Source organism: Gossypium arboreum, chromosome 5 (genome assembly GCF_025698485.1).
Source record: "Gossypium arboreum isolate Shixiya-1 chromosome 5, ASM2569848v2, whole genome shotgun sequence".
Lineage (NCBI taxonomy): Eukaryota > Viridiplantae > Streptophyta > Magnoliopsida > Malvales > Malvaceae > Gossypium > Gossypium arboreum.
In genome coordinates this window covers 8,007,670-8,034,414 of record NC_069074.1, presented here as the reverse complement: position 1 = coordinate 8,034,414, position 26,745 = coordinate 8,007,670, and the positions used below count along the sequence as shown (strand labels likewise).

General features: G+C 28.9%; 2 protein-coding genes and 1 long non-coding RNA gene across 3 annotated transcripts; 2 read left to right on the top strand and 1 right to left on the bottom strand.

The window, feature by feature from the left end:
• Nucleotides 1–13,705: 13,705 nt before the first annotated feature.
• LOC108466737 (alpha carbonic anhydrase 7-like) lies at nt 13,706–15,643 on the top strand. Its single transcript, XM_017767108.2, has 7 exons — nt 13,706–13,833; nt 13,928–14,145; nt 14,400–14,506; nt 14,672–14,774; nt 14,883–15,050; nt 15,161–15,214; nt 15,341–15,643. Exons 1-7 carry the CDS (start codon nt 13,746–13,748, stop codon nt 15,425–15,427), a joined length of 825 nt encoding a protein of 274 aa, XP_017622597.2. The 5' UTR covers nt 13,706–13,745; the 3' UTR covers nt 15,428–15,643.
• A 161-nt stretch (nt 15,644–15,804) lies between these two features.
• Nucleotides 15,805–17,831, bottom strand: LOC108466877 (lysM domain receptor-like kinase 4). The gene has a single exon (XM_017767230.2). The coding sequence runs from the start codon at nt 17,829–17,831 to the stop codon at nt 15,969–15,971; it is 1,863 nt and encodes a 620-aa protein (XP_017622719.1). The 3' UTR covers nt 15,805–15,968.
• A 3,980-nt stretch (nt 17,832–21,811) lies between these two features.
• Nucleotides 21,812–23,276, top strand: LOC128292760 (uncharacterized). The gene is made up of 3 exons (XR_008282669.1): nt 21,812–21,892; nt 22,356–22,442; nt 23,069–23,276. It is a non-coding gene; the product is annotated as an uncharacterized LOC128292760 (long non-coding RNA).
• Nucleotides 23,277–26,745: the final 3,469 nt, after the last annotated feature.

Genomic DNA, 26,745 nt, shown 5'->3' with positions numbered 1-26,745 from the left:
TTACTTTACCTTCTTGCATCAAAACACAACCTAAACTATTTAATGAGGCATCACCTTGTAAATAACAAATTCCTTACCCGGTTCATTTGCACTAATACAGTGCTTTCGTTAATAGGTCTTTCAATCGGTTGAAACTTTGTTGACATTCATCAGTCCACTAGAACTTTACATCTTTCTCGCAATAATCGAGTCATTGGAGAAGCTATCATAGAGAATCCTGCACAAATCTCCGATAATAACCACTAAACCAAGAAACTTCTAACTTCGGATACATTCTTCGTGGACTCCAATTGACAATAGTGAGATTTTACTTGGATCTACCCGATGCCTTCTTGGCAGATACAATGTGTCCAAGAAAACTCACTTCTCAAGCTAAAATTCACATTTCTTGAATTTAGCATACAACCGCTTCTCTCGTAGAATTTGCAACACAATTCTCAAATGTTCGCATGTTCTTCTTCATCCCGAGAATAAACCAAAATATCATCAATGAATACTACTACAAATCTGTCTAAGTACGGTCTAAATATCCGGTTCATCAAATCCATGAATCTGCGGGTGCATCGGTTAGCCCAAACGGCATAACTAGAAACTCATAATGCCCGCACACGGTTCTAAAGGCTGTTTTTGGCACATCCGACTCCCTTACCCGAATCGATAATAACTCGATCAAGATCAATCTTTGAAAACATAGTAGCACCTTTCAGCTGATCAAATAAATCATCAATTCGGGGTAACGGGTACTTATTCTTTATGGTTACTTTATTAAGCTGCCGGTAGTCAATACACAATCTCAAAGACCCATCTTTCTTTTTCACAAACAGAACCGGAGCACCCCAAGGTGAATGACTCGGTCGAACAAAACCCCTGTCAACAAGCTCTTGCAATTGTGTCTTTAACTCTTTTAATTCTATAGGAGCCACCCGGTACGGAGCTATGGAGATCGGAGTAGTTCCCGGAATCAAATCTATAGAAAATTCCACTTCTCTTTCTAGTGGCATTCTGGTAATTCTTCTAGAAACACATCGAAAAATTCACATACCATCGAATCGCTCAGTATCTTTGACTCGAGATACCTAGGTGTCGAGTACATAAGCCAAGTAAGCATCATACCCCTTTTTGTCATACCTCTGTGCTGCCATTACTGAAATCATATCAGATAACCCCTCTGTCTAATCAGATTTAACCCGGAGCAACTCACCATTCTGACATTTTAACACAATATATTTTTGCTTACAATTTACTACCGCATCATGTTGGGTTAACCAATCCATACCCAATATCACGTCAAATTCATCAAATGGCAGTAACATCAAATCAGCTGGGAAACAATAACCTCTTACCATCGGTGGACAATTTTACAAATTTTATCCACTAACACAGACCGCCGGGGGTTCGAGACTTTAACCACAAATTCAGTAGGTTCAACATAAATTTTTAACAATTACAAGTTTAACACATATATATGAATGCGTAGAACCAGGATCAATCAATGCAGTAATATCAGTATCAAGTAAAGAAAATGTACCAGTAATAACATCGGGTGCTGAAGCATCTTCTCTGGCACGAATGGCATATGTTCTAACAGGTGCTCATACCTCAGGCCTACCTATAGTATCTTTTGTAGCTCCTCGACTACCACTGACATTACCGGATGGTCGAGGTGGTCGCCCTCAAACTAGATTACTCGGCTCGATATATGTTCAACTTCTTTTCAACCCTTTCGGACAATCTCGAGGAAATGGTCAAAAGAACCACATCGGTAACAAGCCCCACTCTTAAATCGGCATTCACCAAAATGAGCTTTATTACAGATCGGCATCTCGATTTAGAGTGCCAACACCGCCAACACCGGTCACCGATGGAGTAGAAGGCCTTGGATTAGTGCGTTGAGAACCTCGTTCTTTACCCGAATACCCAATGGTGAAGTAGAACGATCTCGATATTTCTTCAATTTCTTTGAAGCGTAAAACGGGATTTTCCCATCGGTCTTTTACTAAAATTCGAGCTTCCTCTCATTTGTTTCTTTTCTTTGCTTAATTCTTCGCTTTATAAGCTCTCTCGCCAATGTAGCAAACTCTCAAATTTCAAGAATTCGATCAAGAACTTAATGTCTTCATTCAACCCTTCTTGAATCGTTTGCACATTTCAACTTCGACTGTACCCATTCTCGAGCATATTTACTCAATCAAACAAATTCTCTTTCATATTCAGACATCTTGATCTATTGCCCTGTTTTAGCTCAAGAAATTCTTTTCTTTTACGGTCAAGGAACCTCTGGTGATATATTTTTTTCGAACTCGATTCGAAAGAATTCCCATGTAATTTCTTCTTTCGGAACAACTGAAGCTTTAGTATTCCACCAATGGTAAGCTGTATCTTTTAGCAGTGAGACGGCACATTTCAGACATTCTTCTGGTGTACAAGATAATTCTTTCAGGCAGATTTAGTACCTGTACCTTGTGGGATCTCGAGAACCGGTGAAGGAGCAAGAGGGGGAGCTTGAACTTGCTGCACTACAGGGTTAGTTCTTAAGTATTGATTAAACCATTCATTCATCATTTGAAAGAAGGTGTTTTGCCTCCTCCCTCAACCCTCTGTCTCGGCCTTCTATCGCTAGTTTCTTCTCTTTGTCTTGAAGTCGGAGCATGACTCCCACTTCCTCAGATTGAGCTCGGTCGGATGACATTACTATAAGAAAAACACATTTTAAATGGTCGGAGATATCACACTATCAATAATAATTTAAATGGCATGTATAGCTAATCCGTATTTGCTACATCGGTCCTAGAACCGCTAAACCGTAGCTCGATACCAATAAATGTAATACCCTACCCGTATTCATTGCTTGGAATAGGTACGAGGCATTACCAAGTTTCTGAATTAATTTATTTTTTCAATTCAACATATTTTCATGATAAATTCATGCATTTATATAATATAACGTCATCACATATCTATAACTGGGTTTGTTAACCATACTAATGGCTAACTTTACATTCATTTCACGTTAACATTTACTCGTTAGCTTATACATGCCATTGATTTCCAAAATAAAGTTTCTTTATATACCGAAATCACGAGGTTGATGATGTGATGTGTCTCCACCAAATCCGACCTTCGAGCTCTTAACACTATAAAACAGGGAAAAAGGAAGCGGGTAAGCACTTTGTGCTTAGTAAGCTCATGTAACAAGAATTATACTTACCTAATATTTTCAATACAATACAATAAACATCCATATATCCATTCAATGCATTATTACCCTAATATGCACAAACTCAACATTCAAGTTAGTACAATAATTTCCATGTACCAATAATATATACTATGATTGATGAGCTCGTCAATACCATGATTTCCATTTCCTTGTTATTTTTCCATATTTATCCCGTTGAATTTATCAGAATTTCGATGGATTTTCAGAGGTACACTTTTAGTGTACAATTCGGTCCGTCAATTCATATTCATGCGACATTTCCATTTCGAGAGCACACTCATGAACCTCAACCTTGCGGTGGGATTACCGGTCAAAGCTAAATCCTCGCAATATAAACTCATAGAGTATTGTCGGGATTACCACCCAGGCTAAATCCGCAACGATAATTACTCTAATGAGCTTGGATCCAATTACCAGTCCAAAGCTAAATTGAGACCTAATTCGGATTACCCGTCCGGCTAAATCCATTTTACACATATTCTTCTGGAGGGCTATATCAGATAGGATCACCCATCCGGCTAGATCCTTTTACCGTCAATTCCTTTTCAGAGATCCATCGAATTTTCCTTTCATTCAAACGGGATTTCTTCCCATTTTATCAAATATATCAAGGTTTCATAAAGTTTCATACAATGAACATTCAAATCATATTCATATCAAAAACATGCATTTCAAGCATTTAAGAATATAATTCAAGTTACACGAACTTACCTTGATACTTGTTTGTAAACAAGAAAATCTATTAATCCCGAACTTTTCCTTTCCTCGATCTAGCTTCAGATTTGAATCTTCTGGATCTAAATAAATAAATTTAATTATCAATTTAATACATTTCATGTTCATATGCAACATTCTCTATAAATCAACTATTATTTATAGTTCATTCAAAGCTGTCTACTTGAGTCATAGTCACTAAATTATTTATAAATTGAGCTACGGAACTCCAAATTAAGATCCGTTAATTTTCCTAAAACTAGACTCATATATATTTTTACCATAAAATTTTCAGAATTTTTGGTTTATCCAATCAGTACAGTTTATTCTTCAAAGTCACCCTGTTCTGTTGTCTAACAGTTCTGACCCTTCTTCACTAAAATAAATTATCTCTTTATACAGAATTCAAATGATGTTCTTGTTTGTTTCTATTAAAATAGACTCATTCAGAATTCTATACGTATAAATTTAAGTCCCTAATTATTTTTATTCAATTTTTATAATTTTTAAAGTCAGAACAGGGAACCTGAATTCATTCTGACCTTGTCTCACAAAATTCATTATATCTCAAAATTTACAAATCCATTGCTTACAATATTTCTTCTATGAGAAACTAGACTCAATAAGCTTTAATTATATATTTTGTTCATCTTCTAATTCGATTCCTACAATTTTGGTGATTTTTCAAAGTTAGTCTACTGCTGCTGTCCAAACTGTTTTAGTGCAAGCTGTTTATTACCATTTTTCCCTAAGCTTTTAATAAATGATAATTTCATCCCTACTCAATTAGCCTCTCAATTGAGCTGATTTTCTCAATTAACATTTTATTCTATCACCTTAAACTAGTTTACAACCTTTAGGAATCAGAATTTCAACAATAGACTTTAATTCCAAACATTTTCACAATTAGGTCCCAAAAATCAATTTCCATTGAAATTGCCTAATAAAATCATCTCATAAACAAATTAAAGCTTTAATTTCATTCTATTTCATCATAAACTTACAGCACTCAACCATGGTGACTTTAAATTTCATCCATGAAATCAAAAACTAATGAATTTAATAGTAGAATCTAGTTGTAAAAGTCTTAGAAACACAAAAATTACAAGAAAAAGGCAAGGATTAACTCACTTGGTGCAAAAATTATGAAATACCAGCTTAGAGAACCCTCCTATGGCGTTTTTAGCTGCTGGAATTGAAGAGAAATGAAGAAAATCTAGATATTCCTATTTAGTCCTAGTTTTATTTAGTTAATTTTGCAATATTCCAATTTTACCCTTAATTTATCAATTTTTCTGCTGATTTCATACCCTTGCCGTCCAGCCCAAATAACTTTTGGGTCTAATTGCCTTTATATCCTTTCTCATTAGACTAATAAGCTATTTAATCACTCTAGCAACTTTTACACCTATTACAATTCAGTCCTTTTCATTTAATTGACTACCCAAACATTAAAATTTCCTAACGAAATTTTAATACCACATTAATAACATTTCATAAATATTTATAAAATTATTTTTGACTTGGTTTTACGAGATAGAGGTCCCGATACCTTATTTTACCCAATTTCTTCAATAATTTATTTTTCTAACTAATCACTAAATTGATAAAATTTTCCTATCAATATTTTCATACGATTTTCCTATCATATAAATTTTCAAGCAAAAATATTGAAATAAATTTCTCTTTAACTCGGATTTGTGGTTACGAAACCACTGTTCCGATAACATTGAATTTACGCCATTACAGAGACAACCGATCATATCTTCAGAATGTGCCCTGTCACAATGGAAGTTTGGGCACTATTAAAACTTCAGAATATTCTCAGCAATCCAGACATGGATTTTATACAATGGATTACCTGGACCTCTGGTTAGCTTAATACGTACCAGAACAGACTCTTCTGCTGTGGCCTTCAAGCTATCTGGGGTGAAAAAAACAAAAGAGTACATGAGAAAAAAACCAGCACGGGGCAAGAAACAGTGAATTTCATCAATAACTACCTTGCTGAACTTAATGGTCTTGAAAAGGCAAAGTCAGTAAGAGAATAGGAACATAAAAGATGGACTCAGCCACCTAGCCAGTTCGTCAAAATTAATTTTGACGGTGCCTATGATTCGACTCATCAACAATCTGCCTCAGGAGTTGTAGCTAGAAACATTGAAGGAATCGTTTTACTTACCTGCTCAGAGATTCATCACGATGTAACGTCAGCCTATGTTGCTGAAGCAATCGCGTGTCGAAAAGCTGTTCAAATAGGAGTAGAACAAGAATGGCCGATGATCATCATAGAAGGAGATTCCCTCACAACAATAAAGAAATGTTTGTCAGAAAATCAAGATCGATCATGTATTGGAACATATATTCACGATATCAAGCAGATACTAAACAGATCTAGGAGTGTCATGTTCAAGTTTACACCAAGATCGAAAAACGCTCTCGCGCATATAGTGGCAACAGAATTGTTAAAAAGGAAAGAAGAGTTATACCTAGAAATGACGGTCCCAGAATATGCTGAGAAACAACAACAAATCAACCAGAGAAAGGAACCAGACTGAGGAGGAAATGAAGAAGAAATACATAAGAAGAAAGCAAATGAGCAGAGGCATCAGTTTTGAAGAACACCTTTCCATAAAACTGAACCGTCAAAAGCAAAGAAAAGTAATTAGATTTTCAGATGAATAGACAAGGTTCGGCTGTCTTTGACTGGGCATTAATTAGAAGCAATAATGAGGAACTCTCTAGACTCTTAGGAAAATATCTAGTTTTTTAAATCTTCAGCTCCATTGCATTGGGCCAATATTAAATTGATTAAGTTTGGAAAATTGGCTTTTTCTTTATTAGGATCTTGTTTGTATTTCAATTCACATCAATAAAACCCAATTTGAAGTTTCAAAAAAAAAAAATAGTTAACAATATTAAATAATTAGACTAATTAATGAAATTATAAAAGTAGAAAGATCAAATTATGTCACAAATAAGGTATGTAGATTAAATCCCAAATTTCAGCATAATGTAAGGGCTAAAACTGAAGGTTTATCATTGTCTTACAATATATATTAACAAAAAAAAAAAAAAAGCAAAGCAAAGCAAACCTAAAAGGAATAAAAAGCCATGTACCCGTCTCTAAAACTTTTAGGCATTCAAATTGTATATAACCATGTAATATTTTAATTGAAAAATTAATGATATTAACTATTCAGACTGATTAATAACGTTATAGAACTACAGTGACCAAATTAAATTAGAAATTAAAGTTTAGTAGTTAAATCTCAAATTTAGGCATAATAGAAGGACCAAAATTGAAATTTAATCATTTTTCTAAAACTGCAAAAAGAGAACTGTAAGCACCAGCAAAAATCTAAAAAAAATGAAGTCACTTGTTAGTCTCTAAGATTTTAGGATATTCAAATTATATATAATCACAAAACGTTTTAACCAAAAAATTAACTATATTAACTAGTTAAACTAATTAATAATATTATAAAAATATAAAGACTAAATTATATTAAAATTAAAGTGTATATATATTAAACATGAATTTTAAATATATTAGAGTGAGTATAACTGAAAATTAATTATTTTTATAAAATAAAAAAAGATATTAGAGGGACCAAATGTAAAATTTAATCAATTCTTTTAAAATGAAAAAAGAAAGAAGTATGGTGAGAGAGCCGCTAGTCAGCAGAAGGAAGGTCAAAACATATAGGGATGAGTATGATTTCTCTCTTTGTGTTGCGTTAATTATATATTTGTATTAATTTATGAAGTGAAATTTTAAAAAGTTAAAATATATTCTAATCGTACTTTTATTTTTAAAGATTTAGACTCTCTAGTTTTTCAATTTTAAAGTTTAGGTTTAATTATTGTCACTGTTAAAATTTTTCCATTAAATTCATTCGTGTAATTTTTAAAATAGGTTGATTATTTGTTTGTATCAATTTATGGAGTAAAATTTTGAAGGTTAAAATATGATTTAAGACCTTATATATTTTATGCATTTGAAATTTAGTCTCCTTATATTGTTCTTCACAAATTTAGTTCATCTACTTTTCAAAATTAAAAATTCAAATTCAATTGTTACTATCATTAAAATTCTTCAGTTAAATTCAATAGTGTCACATTTTAAAATTTAAAAAAAATCACTCAATAGTGATGTAATATAAAATTTATGTTGAAAATGCTTATGTGAATTTTTTTTCTTCTTAAAAACACAGTTTCGAACTCGTCATGATAGAATATTTTTTGTTGGAATAGTGTTCTTAAAAAAAAGACTACAGCAGTGTAATTGAAATAGTTAACAATATTAACTATTTAGACTAATTAATGACATTATAAAAATAGAAGGACTAAATTATGTCAAAATTTAAAGTATATGGATTTAGTCCAAGTTTTAGCATAATAAAGGGCCAAAATTAAAAAATTACCATTGTCTCATAATGTGAAAAAAAAAACAAAGTAATCCCAAAAGATGTGTCTGTACCTAAGACCCTTAAAATATTCAAATTACATAATCATGTATTATTTTAAAATAAATTTTAATTATATTAACTGTTTAGACTAACTAATAATATTATAAAAATTATAGGACCGAGTTATGTTAGAAATTAAAGTATAGTGATTAAATTTTAAATTTAAATATAATAAAAACTAAAATTAAACTATTTTTGTAAAATGAAGAACAAAAGAGCATGGGTGTAGGAGGAAGGTTGTTTCCACCATCCTTTATATATATATATATATATATATATATATATAGTTATATTGATGTTGAAATTTCATTTAGAATCTCATTCCATTGACTTAGACAAATTTATAGATAATTAAAAGAAGCAAATAATTGTTATTTAATGCTAAACAGCGAAAAATAGTTATCGTGATTTTGATGTATATTATTTTAATTGCATATTTAATATCTTTTAAATATGAAAAGAGTTATGATAAGAAGTAAACTCCAAACCCTAAATAAATTAAATTGATATAACATAAAAATTAAATTAGCCTAATAATATATTAGTTATATAAATGTAACGAGTTAATAAGAAAATGTATTCATAATGATATATAAAACATTATCGACAGAGGCATATACATCAACATATAAACAGTGGCGCGCCCGGGGTTAGTAGGGGCTTAATAATGATAGAATAATATTTTTACTTTTAAAAAATATAAAAAAATAATTTAATTTTTAATAATTATAAAAATATAAACTACTAAAAATAAAATTATATTTTAACTATCATAAAAATATAAAATTTAATTTTAACCTTAAAATATTTTTCCTCGCTCTGCCACTACATATAAACATTATCCAATATCATTAAAACATATTGCTATCGAAAGAGCCAAACTAAGTTGTTTGTCAATACTTTTGGGCAGAGTCAGAATTTCAGCTTCAAGCAGCCACAACTTTCAACCCCATGGCCAACAACAACACAAAACACATTTAAGTTATCATTCCATCCATTAACTACACCCCAAGCTAGCAATTTTCCTTTTTTTTTAAAAGAATTATCATTAATAATAAAATGATGAGTTAAATAAAACAAGTGGCAATATTCGATTATGTAAATAACATAAATTCTCAACTATGAAATAAAAAATTATAAAGATTATAGAGAAAATTGTCTTTTCATTATTCTTCTATGAAATTTATTTGTTGAACATTTATAATTCATTTTTATATTTAATTGTAAAGTTATTTTATTTTTAATTTCATTTGGTTTTTATAAATTATGTTTTGTTTGAATTTTAGGTAATAAATTAATAAATAATTTAATTTTAAAACAGATAAACATGGAGTTTCTTTTTCAATTAGATCCTCACTAGTATGGGCACAGAGTAGAAAAATCAACAAATATTTGGATCGTAAATGAAAACAATGTTCAATTTTTGCCATATCGTTTATTTGTTAAAGAAATGAATAAGAATTTCATACTCGTTTATTAAATGAATCAATCATAAATAATAAATTTTTAATTAATTTGTATTTATGAATTAGTTTCTTATTTCATGTAATACAGAGTTAGTTATATATATTAATTCTCAAAAAATACAATACATTAAATTTATTTTAAAATTTTAAAAATATATCTTTTCACAAATAATATGAAATAATATAGTATAAATATTGCATATTGTTCAATCCACCAGTTGGTTGAATCAATGAAATCTTCTTGATAAATTTTCATAATGTTCTAGTTCATTTCAAGCTCTTTAACAATTTTTTCATTAACTTTAAGTTGCTTGTGTATAATGTCTTGTAGATCTCAACCTAGTCACGTAGTTGTTCAATCACTTTCTCGTTGAATTCATTACTCAAATCCTTGGTGGAAGATTCCCGTCCATGACCTTACTCTAAAAAATTAGAGAATAAATAATGTTAAAATTAATTATGTAAAATAGAGTTAAAAGATATGAAGTAAGATAAGATAATCTTTTAAAATAATATTTGAATCGGATTAATATTATAAATAAAAATATTTAGACTATTATAATTCTTTATTGCATTTCATTATCTCTACACAAATCCTATTTATAAGCCTTTATACATGCATAAAATGGAAGAATGGAAGAAGAGTGAATTGAATACTTAATTTTATTTAATATAAATTATTCCTTAATTGTTTTGGTTTTATTTCCCATAAAATTTACCTTAATTTTCATAATCAGATATTAAGGATTTTGTATTACCTTTTCACATTTGCATTTAAAAGTAAATATTTTTTAGGGTAATTGATATGTATTTTAATGTATTTATTATTGTATATGACATTATATGTTTATGAATATATTTATTTAATATTTATGAATTAATTCAAACAAATGAACACGTAAATATGTATTTTAAAAAATAATAAATAAATATAAATTAAAAATTAAGTAAATAAACATTAGATAAAATTTTATTCCTTAAAAAAACTGTGATGTGACATCCTTAAATTTCATCCCTTTGACTTCGTTAAATAATATATTTGTTTATTTGATATCTCAACAAAATTATAATGAAGATAAAGTGTATCTAATAATAATTTTTTAACAATCTCATTATATCTTTTCTTTTTAATACAATATTTAGAACTATATAGGAGGATATGCGTTGAAGCACACTCAAATACATATTTTTCCGACAACAATATTCATACCAACTGAATTAAGACTCAATCAATATTTAATAATAATGAATTTCTAGCCTATGTATTTCGCCTAAAATAAACATCTGTCGTATTTGTAGATAAGTCAGCAGTGGAGAAACCTTAAAATACTTGTATTGTTCTATTTCCTAATTCTAATAATTCTGCACAATAAATTATATATGGTAAGGTCTCTTTCCACCGTTGCTTCCTTCATACCATCATTCCTGCATTGACTTTATAGCTTTATGATATTTTAGAGCACCTTTCTATATTTAAGAATTTAGGTTATTTACTTTTCATATTTTTAAATTTGAATTTAATTATTAACACTATGATTTTTTTAATTTATTGGTGTAATGTTTTAAAAAAATATTTACTTAATAGTTATGTAATTAAAAATTAACATTATATTCTAAAAATTTATATTGTAATAAATTTAAATTGAACAAAATAATTTTAATAGTATTAATAATTAAACTTTTATTTTAAATTAGAAAAGTAATATGACTAGATTCCTTAAAATAAAAATAAGAAGATTAAATTTTAAACATATATATGAAAAGTACAAGAACTTTAAGTATAGTTTTATATTTTAGAAGATATTATTTACATAAAAGGTGGGATGTTGAAAAAAGAAAAAGAAAAAGTGGGATTGTGATGGTATATTTAGTTAATCGTTATAATATTGGGAAAAGAATTCTTAAACAATGTTATTTAAGTGCCAAATAGTAGCTTTACTTTATTTCAAACAAGAAAGATATTATTAGATTGCAACGCACTCACAATATGAGTAAAAAATAAATTTATGTAACAATTATATAAATTAAGCTTTGGTTGAAACAATAATATATAAATATTAAAAGGTTACAGAAGTTTAGGTTTAAATATTATTTTGTGTGTATATTTTCTGTTTTTCTATTTGAAAGGTATACAAAATAAAAACCCTCATAATAATATAATTTTTTGAAAGGATTCAAAATAATACAAATTACTGTGTAAAATAAGAGTACTTTTATTATTACGCACCCAACTAAATTTGATACTCGAGTGACTTGTGATATCAACTTAGTTAAATACTTAATGTATAAATAAAATATGGCGGTTAAATAATGTTATCGATATTTGATATTTTGGTCACTCTTTCGCTAAATTATTAATGGATCTTGATGTGGTCTTTTCATTGACATAATAATAAATTTTACTCTCTAATATTTATATATTCTATTAAATTAGTCATAATTTTTAAATTAAAATAAAAAATTTAAAATTCCTTTTCCATAAAAATACATAAATTATGCTGTAAGAATTTTAACCACAATAAAATATTAACATGCGGTAGGGGTACTTTTATTTTAATTTTTAGATTTGTTATAAAATATATAAATTTAAGAATTAAATTTATTAAATTTTTAAAATTAAAATAAAATTTATAAAATATATAAACGTTGGAAGGTAAAATTTGTTATTATGTGAATAGAAAAAATCACTAAATTTTTTAATTTCTTAATATTTAAGGATAATTATCAAATACATTATAAGCGAAAATATAAAATTTCATATTTGACGTGTCTTTATGAAGATATATTTAAAATATATATATATATAACTATAGGTAATGTTTTACTCTGTTCTTGACACTTTCAACTTACCAAATAATAATCATTTTAAGGAACACTTATGTTAGACATCAAAAAATAAATGTGCGGAATTTGTCTTTTATACATCGATGCATAGTTTCTAATCTATTTTATTGTATCCAATTAGATTAAATAAATGCATAATTAATTATCAGTATAATAATTTATTTGATTGTTCAGTTTTATAATAATATTATTTTAGTCTTTTATTTGATTTTTATTTATTTTAATTATTAAATTTATATTTGTTGTTATATTATTTTAAAATAGACGAAAAATTAATGTTTTTAACATTGCTGATATGGCATACATGTGGATTGTTACATGGATGACACATCAACATTTACTTAAAATTTTAAAATGTTAAAGAAATATTTTTTATAATTTATAACTATTTAATAATTTTAATTTTTTTATTTTAAAATATTTTTATAACTTTTTGAATTTTTAAAATTTAAAATTTTATTAAATGCTAATATGTCATTCATGTATATTATATCAACAAAGTTAAAAATATTAATTTTAATAAAAAATACAAAAAACTAAAATAGATGAAAAATTAAATAAAATTTAAAATAATTTAGATGTTAGGAGAGAGGGAGAGATACCGTATGCGATAGCGGTAGTTGATAATCACTTTGGTTATAAAATATTACAAAGATGTAAATGTTAAAATCAAGAATTGGTAACATCTTTTTTTTTGGAATCCAAGACTTGTTAATACTTTAAAAAAATTACTGTTACTACATGTGTCTGTCGTATTAATTACAGTGTAATTTAAGTATCGGAGTCGGGAATTGGCGTGCTTTACTAGTACGATTAAAAAGTAGTAATTATTATTAAAAAAGAAGAAGCAAATATTATACTTGCACTTAAAATATGACTCGAAAATCAAAATATAATTGTAACAAGTTTCATGTAGGATGAAATTTAAATCTAAATTAATCCCCCCAAACGATATGAATTAACTTCAGCCTTTATAAAGCAGTCTCCCCCGCCCTTTATTCTTTAACCACAAATAATTTCTCTTGGGTGATGGAAAAGCTACCAAACCAGTTCTTGGTTTGCTGTTTCTTCATTCTTCTTGCCTTGCATTCATTCTCGGTAAGATCTCAAGAAATCGGTACGTGAGGCTGCTTTGGCGTTTCGTTTCTGATTCCCACATTTACATCAGAACCAGACTTAAGTTTTCATTTGAACTCTTGTTGTTGTTGCAGAGGATGAAAGCGAGTTTGATTATGGAGCAAATAGTACAAAAGGGCCAGCAAGATGGGGAGAGATTCATGCAGAATGGGGTGCTTGTAGCAATGGGACCATGCAATCTCCCATTGATATGTCCAATGAAAGAGTTAACATTGTTTCCCATTTAGGGAGGCTTAAGAAAAGCTACAAGCCCAGCAATGCCACTTTACGAAACAGGGGCCATGATATGATGGTAATTGAACTCTCAAATTTTTCAACTACTCCCTTTCTCTTCCCACATTCGTTGTTTAATCAGATGTTAAAAGGATATGTTTCACTTCTCATATTTAATCATTGTTAGGTATGACTTGAAAGAAGTTGTATTAGGTGAGATGTTGATGTTTCATGGTGCAAAATCTGCCTATTTTCTGTGTCATTTACAGCTAAAGATCATATTACTAAATTATCGAAGTTTTCCAATGATCTGAACCCAATTTGTGTATGCAGTTGAGATGGGAAGATGAAGCAGGAGCTATAGAGATAAAGGGTAGAGAGTATGTACTCCACCAGTGCCATTGGCACTCACCTTCAGAGCACACTATCAACGGAAGGAGGTAATAATACAGACGAGGATCAAATTACACTTTTTTTGGGGGAGGATGTACATTAAGCTAAGAACATAATCATGCATGTTGTGCATCGATCCCATATCTATAATGAGAAAACTGTATTTTTGTCTTGATGATATATGATATTGGCATTAATTATAATATTTTCAGGTATGATTTAGAGCTACACATGGTTCATGAAAGTGCAGATGGCAAGGTTGCTGTAATAGGTATCATGTACAAGATTGGAAGACCAGATTCTTTCCTATCATCGGTAAGTTGAAACGAAAAGGAGTTTTGGTGCTTTGATATCTGAACTTCTTTTTTCCTAATTTAATCTAATATTGTAAGACTAATTGCTTATGGACTTGTGGATTACCAGTTGATGGATCATTTAGAAGCCATTACTGATATAACAGACGGAGAGAGAGCGGTGGGGGTGATCGATCCAAGGCACATTAAATTTGGCAGTAGAAAATATTACAGATACGTCGGCTCCCTTACAATTCCTCCATGTACTGAAAATGTGGTGTGGAGCATTGTCAGAAAGGTTTGTTCGATTAACCTGCTCTCTACGTGATCTTTCTTAATTTAAATATGAAGTGTGTAGCTATACGTTATAACTTGGCTAATGCTCATTAATTAACCATTCTTTATCAGGTGAGGACTGTAACCAGGGAGCAAGTGAGATTTCTTCGTGTGGCTGTTCATGATGTGAGTTTATTTCCATTTAATCTACTTGAATTTCCCAGATAAATTGTCAGAACAAATTTTATATGATCTGCATCAATAATATTTATGGTGAAGCCGGTTTTGATGTATACAATCTTGGTTTTGCAGGAGTCGGATAGTAATGCAAGACCGCTTCAATCAATAAATAAACGATCAATTCAACTCTTTAGACCAGACGATAAGGTTGAGAATTAAAAGATCAATCTTATATTAAACAAACATATGTGCATATCACCGTTTGATGATTTTGAGGAACTATGCAGATTATATGTGGGGTAAATAATCTGAGTTTCCCAACTCTTTTTTCAAAAGATTTTTATTTCTTCTTTATTTATTGTTTTCTGTATTTCTTATTATTGTAACTTGTAAGGTCATTAATAATCATTTACGGTAACTGTATGTTCACGATAATTCTTCTTCTATGACTCTACATCTACAAGATATATGCTTCCTGCTGAGGACAGTAACCAAGGTCAAAAGTACAAAGTGTTGAAATAATTTTAGGAATGCATATACATATATATATAAGATTTCTAGATGTAAATGTAATAAAAGAATCTTAGCTAAAATAGAAAGATGCTCAACATTTCAGGAATTCATTCGCCAATTAAGCTTTTTGGGGGAAAATTTTAATTATCCCATATACAAGCTACCATCAAGAAGACTAGTCAAAATTAAATTCCTGGTAGAAAATATAATATTTCTGATGTTTTCTACCATATTTGCTTACAAATTATTACACCATTCTTCCAAGAACTTTGAGGATATCATCCATGGATGGCCTTCTGAGAGGGTCATCCTCTATGCAAGCCTTGGCTAAAACTGCTAAACATAAAGCTTCAGCTATCAGATATTCATTTTTCAGACTTGGATCGATGAAACTCCTCAATTGCTCAAAACAACCTTCTTCATTTGCTCCCCCTCCCAAAAATCGAATTGAATCTTTAAGGAAAGTTCCTTGAGCGGCCTCTTTCCCTGAGATGAGCTCAAGCAAAACAACCCCAAATGCAAAAACATCCACTTTCACTGATGCTGCTTCATTCATGGGATTCTGTGGTGCTACCAACCCATTGACAGTAACAACCTTGTCATTCATTGTCGATGCGCTGACAGCAAGAGTCGATCCGATATTTGCTAGCTTTGCCCTCCATTTCGATGTCACGTAAATATTCCTGCTATTTACACTCAAATGAGCGTACGAAGGGAAAATACAGTAATGTAAGTAATTCAAAATGGTTGCTACATCAAAAGCTATTTGAGTCCTTCGACGCCAGCTGAGACGATTAGCCTGATTCGACAAACAGTTCCTTAAGCAGCCATTGGTAGGGAGTTCAAAAATCAGATATGACCAGGCTAAGTCATTTTCACCATAACAAACACCATGGAGGCTCACAATATTAACGTGATTTATCTTAGAATGCATATCTATAACCTGGCGGGTGTCTTCACATCTCATCTGCTTGATCATTACACTTTCATTGTCAATCAATCCCTTGTAGACTTGCTCTCCAATCTTATTGGTATCTTCATTGAAGTCATTTGTAGCTCTTTTTATATCTTCTATGCCATAGTTGTACAAAGAAAATTTAAGCCCGGCTAGAAGATCAGGTGATAAACAAGAATTTGTAGAGCTTCTACCAGTTTGTCCGGATCGAGGAGAGCTTCGGGCTGTTGAGCAAGAGAGTACAGAGTTTCTATCTGTAAAAGACTGTAGTCTCTCTCCCTTCCATTTCTTTACGGCCTTCACATAAAACCCACAAGCAAGCAATGCTACAACAATCAGGAAAAACCCAACAACTGATCCTGCAATATACAATTTCCTCAATTTTGTATTCTTTGTTTTTTCAACTGTGATGGTGGGAAGAAAACCTGGAGTTGGAGGTGGAGAATCTGGTACGTTGAGGTTTATTACAGGATCTGATTTCAAAGGAACTAAAACAGTTGTGTTGGGATAAACAGTCGACTTGGGTTCCAAATGGTTAGCGGCCAATAAATCTTCAGGAGCGATGCTAAACTTCATGCTTAATGGGGTTATTCCATCTCCTTCCAGGATAGGGTATGTTACAAGATATTTCACTCCATTAAAACGAGCAAAACCACCAGGACAGGCACATCTCAAAGGAACATCAAGCTTAACACCAGTCTCAACATCAGTCCCTTGAGATGGGTTTTCCTGGAGCAGCGTTAAGGATTTCAATAACCCTTCGAAAACTCCACAAGCAATCTCTGGAAATGAAGTTCTTTCAGAGACTATGTAGCTTAAACTAGCCTGAAAGTATTCTCCAGAACACGAACAGTTTATAGGGACAAGAACTTCTCTACCACGTTTCAGAGTTTCTAAAGGCGAAGCTATGTTGTTCAAGTCTAGCAACTCGTCAGATTCGACCTGAAACAAGGCAGAGATATTCAGCAGGTTCTGGTGTCCGAAATGTTGGTTGGCCCTGTAAACTAAGAATGTTCTGCATGGCTGTTGGGCAGAATCGCAGGTGTACCTTGAACCTTGATTACTGGTATCGGAAGAACAATCAGATGGGTCATAAAACTGTTGAGCAGAGCTTGAACTGGCAGCAACCCAGATGAGAAACAAGGCATAAATCATTCTTGCGGGTAAAAAATATGTGACATTTCCGTCAGGTGTTCAAAGCAACAAGGAAAACCAGACCTAACCTCAATATACTCGAAAAAAGACACTTCAAATGATTGAAGCAAAGACAATGGTGATCAAGGAATAGTTACTTTATTTTATCGTGTAGGGTGTTGTCAAAATCAATGGTTTTACATAAAACCAAACTTAAAAAGAAAAACCCAGTGACCAAATTTCGAATCAGAATCAGCTGCCGGCCTAAGAACTAGTGGCCAACTGCATGTTCATTGAAAAATATGATTCAATAACAAATTTTGGAAGTTTTCTTCTTGTCATTTATTGATCATCCATCCAAATTTGTTTTTCTTTAGGAAAAAGCTCAGCCGCTTTGCTTTTTAAGTAGATCATTATTTTCACCGACCTGCAGTTAATTCCTCTTCAAACTTCACCATTTCTTGTTTAAAATAATGGTACCCGGTTGGGACTTTGCATCTTCAATATTTTGACTCAAAAGTATACAAGGGTTTGACCAGTTTCTAAAACATGTTCAAAATATCTTAGAAATTTTCTTTTAAAAGTTACAACAGCTTTTTAAGTATATATTATTGGGATAATATCACATTTGGGGCTTGTATTTTTATAAAAATATCTAATGTGATATTTGTACGGTATTTAAATTATTGGTATATGTTTTTGTTATGGTACATGTACCTTCATAAAATATCCGATTTAATATTGTACTTTGAAAATATTTAATATAATACTTAAATCATCAATATATATTTTACTATGATACTTATATTGCAATAAACAATAAAAGTATACAAGTTAAAATTTATTTCAAAAACAATTGAAAGAAATTATAAAGCACAAACAAACAATTGATGGTCTTTTCTCTTAAATGGTTGAGGTAAAATCTTGAAATATGAAGCCAATATTGAGATTAATTTAAGCACCAATTTCGTTGGTTTTTCAACTCATAAATTCTTTTGCTTTTTCCTGCAAAGATAATTGCTTTTCGTTCGATTATGGGTTTTACGGGAAAGTAATGGAGACGTGGTAATATGTAAATTCACTTATTATAAAATAATGATTTAATTATTTGATGTTGTTCTTTTTGGTTATTCAAATATTTAAATTTTTCTTTTTGTTATCTGTAGTTAAAAGGATATATAACTTAACAACTTTTAAGATTAATATAATAATTACTTTAACCTTCGATATTTACATAATGGGCTAATTTAGTATTGATTCCAGAACAATTAATCCTTCAAATTTACACATTATGCAAGTTTGCCTTTTTTTTTGCAGTGTTAATTTTTTTGTGATATTGAGGGTTAATTTTAAAAGAATGAGAAAAGAAGAAATTTATTATATTGAATTTTTTGTGCTTCTATTTTTGTGTATATCTGATTAAATTTAGTAGATAAATTTATTTTTAAAACTTTTAGGTGAAAATGTTACAGAAAAAAATGAAAAAAAAACAATTTACACTATGTGTAAACATTAGGGGTTAAATTGTAATGACTCAAAATTTACGGGCATCAGAAAAGTACATTATCGAGCCTCCGTCTTAATAAACCGAATTCTTAAATAATTCTTAAAAATATGTATGAGTCTAGTAGTGTGTTTAATTAGACTTTAGTTAGGTGAATTTAGCTTAATTAGGAGAAATTAAGAAAAAAAGACTAAATTGAATAAAAGGTAAAAGTTTAATTACAGATTAAAATAAAATAAAGGGATTAAATAGGAAATTTTGCCTATTTCATTAGGCGAGGAGGCAAATGGTTGATTTTTCTTAGATATATAAATATTATTATAAAAATATTATTAAATAAATTAAAATCGTGACAAATGTATGGTAATGATAATAAACATGTGTAAAATACATGAAAATACACTTGTAATATATTTGTATATTTTCTTAAATAATAAGTAAAAGATGTTTATTAATTATTATTATATTATGAAATAAAATAAATAAAGATAAGTGTAAGGTGATGATAAAATACAAGTGTGTTAATTATAATATGTACATTTGTAATATATATATTTAATTTACTTATTATTTAAGTAATAGATATTTGTTATAATTATATATTATATTATTATTAAATTAATAAATAAATATAATATAAAGAAAGTAAAAAATAACTAAAAGGGCAATTAAACTAAAAGCATAAGTTGAGGCGGTTAATCCTTAAAATTTGAGATTTTTAAATTTAATATATATTATATTATTAAATAATAAATATGTTTATTATGTATTATTATATATTATATATTATATTATTATTATATTTTTATATATATAGTAAAGTAAAGAAAGCAAAGAAATTAAAACAACATAATAGTAGGGACGAAATAGAGTGAAAGAAAAGAAAAAGAAAGAATTTAGGGTTTTCAAGGTTCAAATTTAAATTGGTAAGTCAATTTAAGTTATTTTCTTGTAATTTTGAATTTTATGAACCTAGAACAAAATATTATTCAGTATATGCTGAAAATTTTGGAAGTTATTAGATTTTTAGACATTAATTTTGCTAGATAAAAGTGTGAATTAGAGATTGAATTAATAAAATTTCTAATTAGAATTGGGAGATGTATTAAATTGTAAAATAAGTTATAAATTTTATATAATAGGGACTAAATTGCAAGAATTTTGAAATTAGGAATTTATGAAAGTTTAGTTGAAATTTGAGTAGAAATGAGGTATGAATTGAGATGGAAAAATAAATGAATTTAGTTAGGGATTAAATTGAAATTGAGATGAAAGTAGAATAGAAATTCAAGTATTAGATGAAAAATTAATATTTTATTAATGATTATGAAATTTATCTTAATTTTTCATAGCCAATATCGCACCCGAGGCATCCGCGAAGAAATGAAAAGAAAAAGTGGACAAGGAGTAAAAACGAGAAATCACAGTTTGTATTACTATAATTCAAATCTATTTATTATTAATTGTTATATTTTAATTAAAATGCATGGTGAGTAAAATTAGGTAAGCAATTGAAATGATAATATTGATTTGAATGAAATTGATTAAAATTGTTTATAGCTATTAAAATTGAATGTGAACAAATTGGAAATTAAAAGTGATTTGAATTATAAATTATGTGAATATTTGAAAGTATATTGATTGGAAACTAAAAATGATTTGAATTGAATGAAGACAATATGTGAGTATTTGAAAAGTAATTAGTAATTTGAATTTGATTGGGATATGAATTGAATAAAAGTGAATTAAATTATGAATATGTGAATTGTGTATTGATTGAAAAGTGGTTTTAATTGAATCCAAGTATTATTATATCTGAATATCTTTAAATATGTATCGGTATTGAATTGTATATTGATTAAAAAGTGGAAAGTGAATTTGAAATAGAAAAATAATTTGAATACCCTATTAACTAGTCAGGCTGAGTCGGATATAGTTAACATGCCATACGATTGAAAGAGTATGGGAATTTATCGGCTTTGCCGATCAGGCACTGTATGTGCCATATTAAGTACCATGTGTGTTGTTTCAGGCACTTTATGTGTCGTATACTACTTCTGATATATTGATCAGGTAATGAGTATTGTTTTAGGCACAATGTGCCATACTGATGTGTTTTGTAACATTCCGAAATAGGGCCTAAACGGAACAGTGGTTGCGAAACCACAAATTCAGGGTAGAAAAAAAATTTATTTTATTATTATTTTGAGGTTCATGGTATGATTACATGATTGTGCGAAAATTTCGTGATAAAATTCTATGCATAAAGTGCTTAAATTGAGGTTAAGGACTAAATCGAATAATTTGCAAAACTTACATTCTAGAAGTTTTAGTATGAAATTATTTTGGAATATTAATTAGGAGATCTTAAATGGTAATTTGACCAATTTTAAGTTCATGGACAAAATTAGGACATGGAAGGAATTTTTGAAAGTTTAGTAAGGAGGGCATTTTGGTCATTTGGTTATTAACATTAATAAAAGGTAAAAGATGATAAATTTGTATCATCTTCTTCAAGTTACCAGCAGAACCTTACCTCTCTCCATAGCTGGGGTTTCTTCAACTTTCAAGCTTCATAGTAAGTGATTCCAAGCCCGCTTTTAATGATCTTTACGTTTTTGAAGTCCCTTAGCTCGATAAAGCTTATGCTAGCAATAATTTAAGTTAGGAATCAAATTTGGAAAAATACTCATAGGTAAAATTTGTGTATTTTGATGTTTTATGATGGAATATGAGGTTTTAAATTATGTTAGACAACTTGTGCTACTTGGTTTTAAGTGAAAAGCGAGTAAAAGACTTAATCGGTAAAAATACCTAATAGTCATAAGTACATGTTAGTGTGTGAATTTGATGTTGCCATAGAAGGAAAAATGATCAGCATGTCATAAAACATAAGAAAATAGGATGAAGTTTAATTTACGAGCCTTGGGGAAAAGTGCAAATATGTGAAAGTTTAGGGCAAAATGTAATTTTGCCAAAGTTTGAGTAAAGGGTTGTTTTGATAAATGTTGATATTAAATAAGCTAAATTTGCTATTATAGATCAAGAAGAGCGAAATTCGAGAGTAGATCGGGGAAAAGAAAAAGTAAAGGACTAAATTGTAAAGTTTAGTCACATTTTGTATCGAGGTAAGTTTACAGTAAATAAATGCAATATTATTTTATTTTACATTATTATTGTCAATTTCAGCATTTATATATTTATGTTATGAAAACATTTAAAGTCGAATTTAAGGTGAAGTGACAGAGGAAAAGTGTTAGAAAGCCCGGTTGAACCCTAGGAATGTTAGGATATTAGGGTTGACAGACGTAATGAAATGAGCCATGTAAGCCCATATTAGAAATATGGCTTTGGAGACAGGATTGAGCCATGTAAGTCCATATTATATATGGCATTGGAGACAGGAATAATTCATGTAAGTCCATGTCAAAGACATGGCATTGGCAGGATAATATTGATAGACAGGAACAACCGTAGTATCCTTAGTATTCCGAATGGTTCAACGGGTCAGGATAAGAGTTAAATTACAGTGAATTAGCAGCAAAGGAAAAGTAGATTATACTTATGAAAAATGAAAGGTCAGGTAAGAAAGAAGGTAAGGGAATAAAGAAGAAGATAGAAATTGAGAAGTAAAGAAATTTATGATGTTAGATGATATTATGCATAATTATCCATTATGTTGAATGTTGTGATTTATTTGCTTGTAAGCTTACTAAGCCTAGTGCTTAATCTCTTTATTTTCTTCTTCTTATAGTACTTATCTAGCCACTCGGGGATCGAAGGAAACGTCGGAGGCCGATCACACTATCAAAGAAATAACTCGGTATAATTAGACGTTTTGTTTTGTGTATGGCATGTATAGAAACTTAGCTACTTTTGGTATAATATAAACAATGAATGATGTGTAAATACTTGCTAGTGATTAGCTAATAAAAATGGCCGATGATATGCATGTTTATTAATATGTATGATTGAATGGTGATTATCACATGAAAATTATGAAAAATGTGAAAATAACCTAAAAACAGATTCAAGTAACAAAAATGACGTAACTTTGAAAAATCACTAAAAATTGTAGAAACATAGTTTGAAGATGAATAGTATATGAAATTAAAGCTTATTATGTCTATTTTCTTATGAAATAAGAAAAACAGGTAAAGGTATTGTATTTTATGATATATTTGAGTTTTAGTGAAACAGGGTCAGAGCGATTTCTAGATCCTCTATTTCAACTTTGGAAATTCACCATAAATTGTACAAAACTAATTAGAAGGTATACTTTATATGGTTATAATCCTTGTTGAGTCTAGTTTCAGGAAAAATTTACGGATCTTAATTTCGAGTTTCGGAACTCAAGATATGAATTTTTAGGCGACTACGACGCAGAATGGCAGCACATTCCGAAATGCTTAAATAAACAATTTAAAACTATTTAAGTGATAGATTAAGTTTAGTAAGCCTCATGCTCGATTCTGACAACAGTCTCGGGTAAGGAGTGTTACATGTTTGGTTGGAACCCGTGTATCTGCCAAGGTCCGGGTTTATTAATAGGGTGAATAACTGAAATGAGAAAATTAAATAAATTTGATTGATCGTACTATTAAAAATATGAGAAAGAAATTATGAGTTGAATTATGAATCGAATTAAGACGTGAGATTTGAAGCATGAACTTAAGGTTCATGAATTTGTTAAAATATCGAAATAAGAAGTGAAAATAGAGTGAATTGGAAATAATGAAATAGTGTATGAGTTAATTGAATATGATCATATGAATTTATTATAATTATTTTTATTGAAAATATTGGTTTAAATAATTATTGAAAGACTAATGTTGTAAGGTTTTAGATATGAAATAGAATAAGTTATTGAATTGAGATATAGAAATGAAATATATGAAATAATGATTTTATGAAATGATTATTGATGAAATGCATGAAATGAATATTGATATAGTAAGAAGATATATAAATTAAAAATGAAGAAAAGCTATTTAAGATACATATTACTAAGAAAATTTAAAGTTTTAAATACATGAATGATTTATTGAAAGTAAAATAGTGGTAAGATTAATTGTGCATATTTATTGTTTTTACTTTAAGTATTTGAATTATAGTAATACCACTGGATGTATACTCAACGTACAGTTTGTTTCCGCGTGCATATTAGAATCAGAAATTTTGAAGAGTTGTATTTGAGATTACGAGCCATCATCTTATCACATCTTCAAGCAACAAGAGGGTACGTTTTAAAATTTTGAATAGGATGCCATATATTTAGGAAAAATCAAGTAGGTTCCAAGTAGTAGTAGTAAGGACTAAATTATAAATTATTTAAATTTATTATTTGTCCGTTTTATGTTTTAATATATTAGTGATTAGCTATGAATTACTTTGGCACCAAATGTAATATTCCTATATCAGTTCCTTGAGTCGAACATGGTATAGGGGTGTTACATAATTTTTTAGAATTAAGATTAAATTGACACAATATATACATATTGAGGCTTAAAATTATTATTATGCTAATTTTAAAATTGTCATGTCATCTTTACGCCAACTATTTAATGATCAGTGACCAAAAAATATTTACTGATAATCGAGTGTTTAAAAGTACAATTTACCCTATATAAAACAAATTGTATGCTCATAAAATAAGTATTTAATATAGAATAATCTAAAAAAATTATCAAGTAAGTAAGATGTTTTGAAAAATTAGGTTTTAAATTATTATAATTTATTAATCAATGACATTATTGTTACAATCGTAAAATAAAATTTGGTATAAAACTTAATAAATTATAAATCAGGATCTATCATGTCAAACTATTAGTAATAAAATTAAATGTGGAAGCGTACCTAAATTTATGATTTATTGAAATCTTTGGATCCTCTGGTTTTGATCTTCAAAATTAGCATACAAGTAATTCAGAGAATGTGACTCTTTTTTTAAGATGAAAAGTTAGAAAAGTTAGTATATGCAATTTGCAGACTATAACCCTAATATATAACTTTTTACATTAACCCTAATTTCTAATTAATCATCATTAATTAGAAATTAGTTATTAGAGTATCTACACATATTTAGCATATACTTTATTTAATAACTAAAACCCAATAAACCTTAATCAAATCAAATCACTTTAATAACTAAAACCCAATAAACCTTAATCAAATTAAATCACTCTTAATTTAGGTTAATATTTTATGATAATAAATAATAACATGCAATTATGCTTATTATATATGTAATGTCTATATTTTTCAACAACAATAATAAATAGTCAAATGATTTGACCCGTCAAGATAAAAATTTTAATTTTAATATCTTTAATACAATAATAAGTTTGCATATTGATCTCTCAATATGACAAATTTTTAGTGTGATATCTTTAAAAATTTTGAAACAATAAGATCATACAATAATAAAATTATATTTTAACTCCTATTAAAATTTTGGCATGATCAACAAGTTTGCTTAAATATATATTAGTTATTAATAGTAGAAAAACAATTTAATATAAAAGAAAAATATTTAATATATTATTAGTAGAATTTTTATTTTAGAAAAGTATAATTAGAAGGATGACAAGTGCCTTATAAAATATAATATAATACTAAAAATATATATAAAAAATACATGATATTTTTTAAGCATATTTGTAAAATTAAAAAGAAAGTACATTATTAATGTACCAAATAATAACTCATAAAAGTAAAATCATGACAAATTTAAGATTCTATCAGTTTTTTTTAGCAAAAGATCCTATTAGATTTAGTATAGTTTAAATGTTTTAAAGATCCATGTACTCTTTTAAATTTTAAAATTTAGTTCTTATATTTTAATTTTAAGATATTGAGTCTCTATACTTTATTTAATTTAAAAATTTTGGTCCCTCCGTCTAATTTTGTTGTTAAAATTAATGGCATTAAAAGTAAAATAACTTTTTAACCTTGTATATTTTAAATAAAAACATAGAAATTATAATTTTAAATAAAAATCTATGAAATAAACTCTTTAATTTTCAAAAATAAAAATAAATTTTTTTAAGACATAAAATTTTCCAAAATCCATTGTCATCTTTCATTGTGTGTAGACACCAAAATAGAATTTTAAGTAAAATGTTAATCATCATTGAAGACTTTGAAATTCAAAAAATTATTAAATTCATCAACAAGTTCCATGATAATCCTTATTGGGTTGTGATTCATAAGTTATTGACATCTCGGCCGATAGTCAACTAACCCTTTCATGTATTTCATCCCTTGTTTGTATTTTAATTTAATGTTGATGAATCTCAATTTCTTTAACAGTCCACTTTTAGAACTTAATAAGAATATGCCATTTCAAAAAATTATGAAGATGTTTAAGAAGTTTAAGTTGGAGATAGAACCTTCTAATGAATTCAAGTGTTGTGGGCAAGTTGTGACATA

Excerpts from the sequence above, each read along its gene's own strand:
- LOC108466737 (XM_017767108.2), top strand. The coding sequence starts at position 13,746 with ATGGAAAAGCTACCAAACCAGTTCTTGGTTTGCTGTTTCTTCATTCTT. Across the intron at positions 14,146-14,399 it reads ACAGGGGCCATGATATGATG|TTGAGATGGGAAGATGAAGC; the intron begins GTAATTGAACTC and ends TTGTGTATGCAG. Across the intron at positions 15,051-15,160 it reads TGTGGAGCATTGTCAGAAAG|GTGAGGACTGTAACCAGGGA; the intron begins GTTTGTTCGATT and ends ATTCTTTATCAG.
- LOC108466877 (XM_017767230.2), bottom strand. The coding sequence starts at position 17,831 with ATGATTTATGCCTTGTTTCTCATCTGGGTTGCTGCCAGTTCAAGCTCT.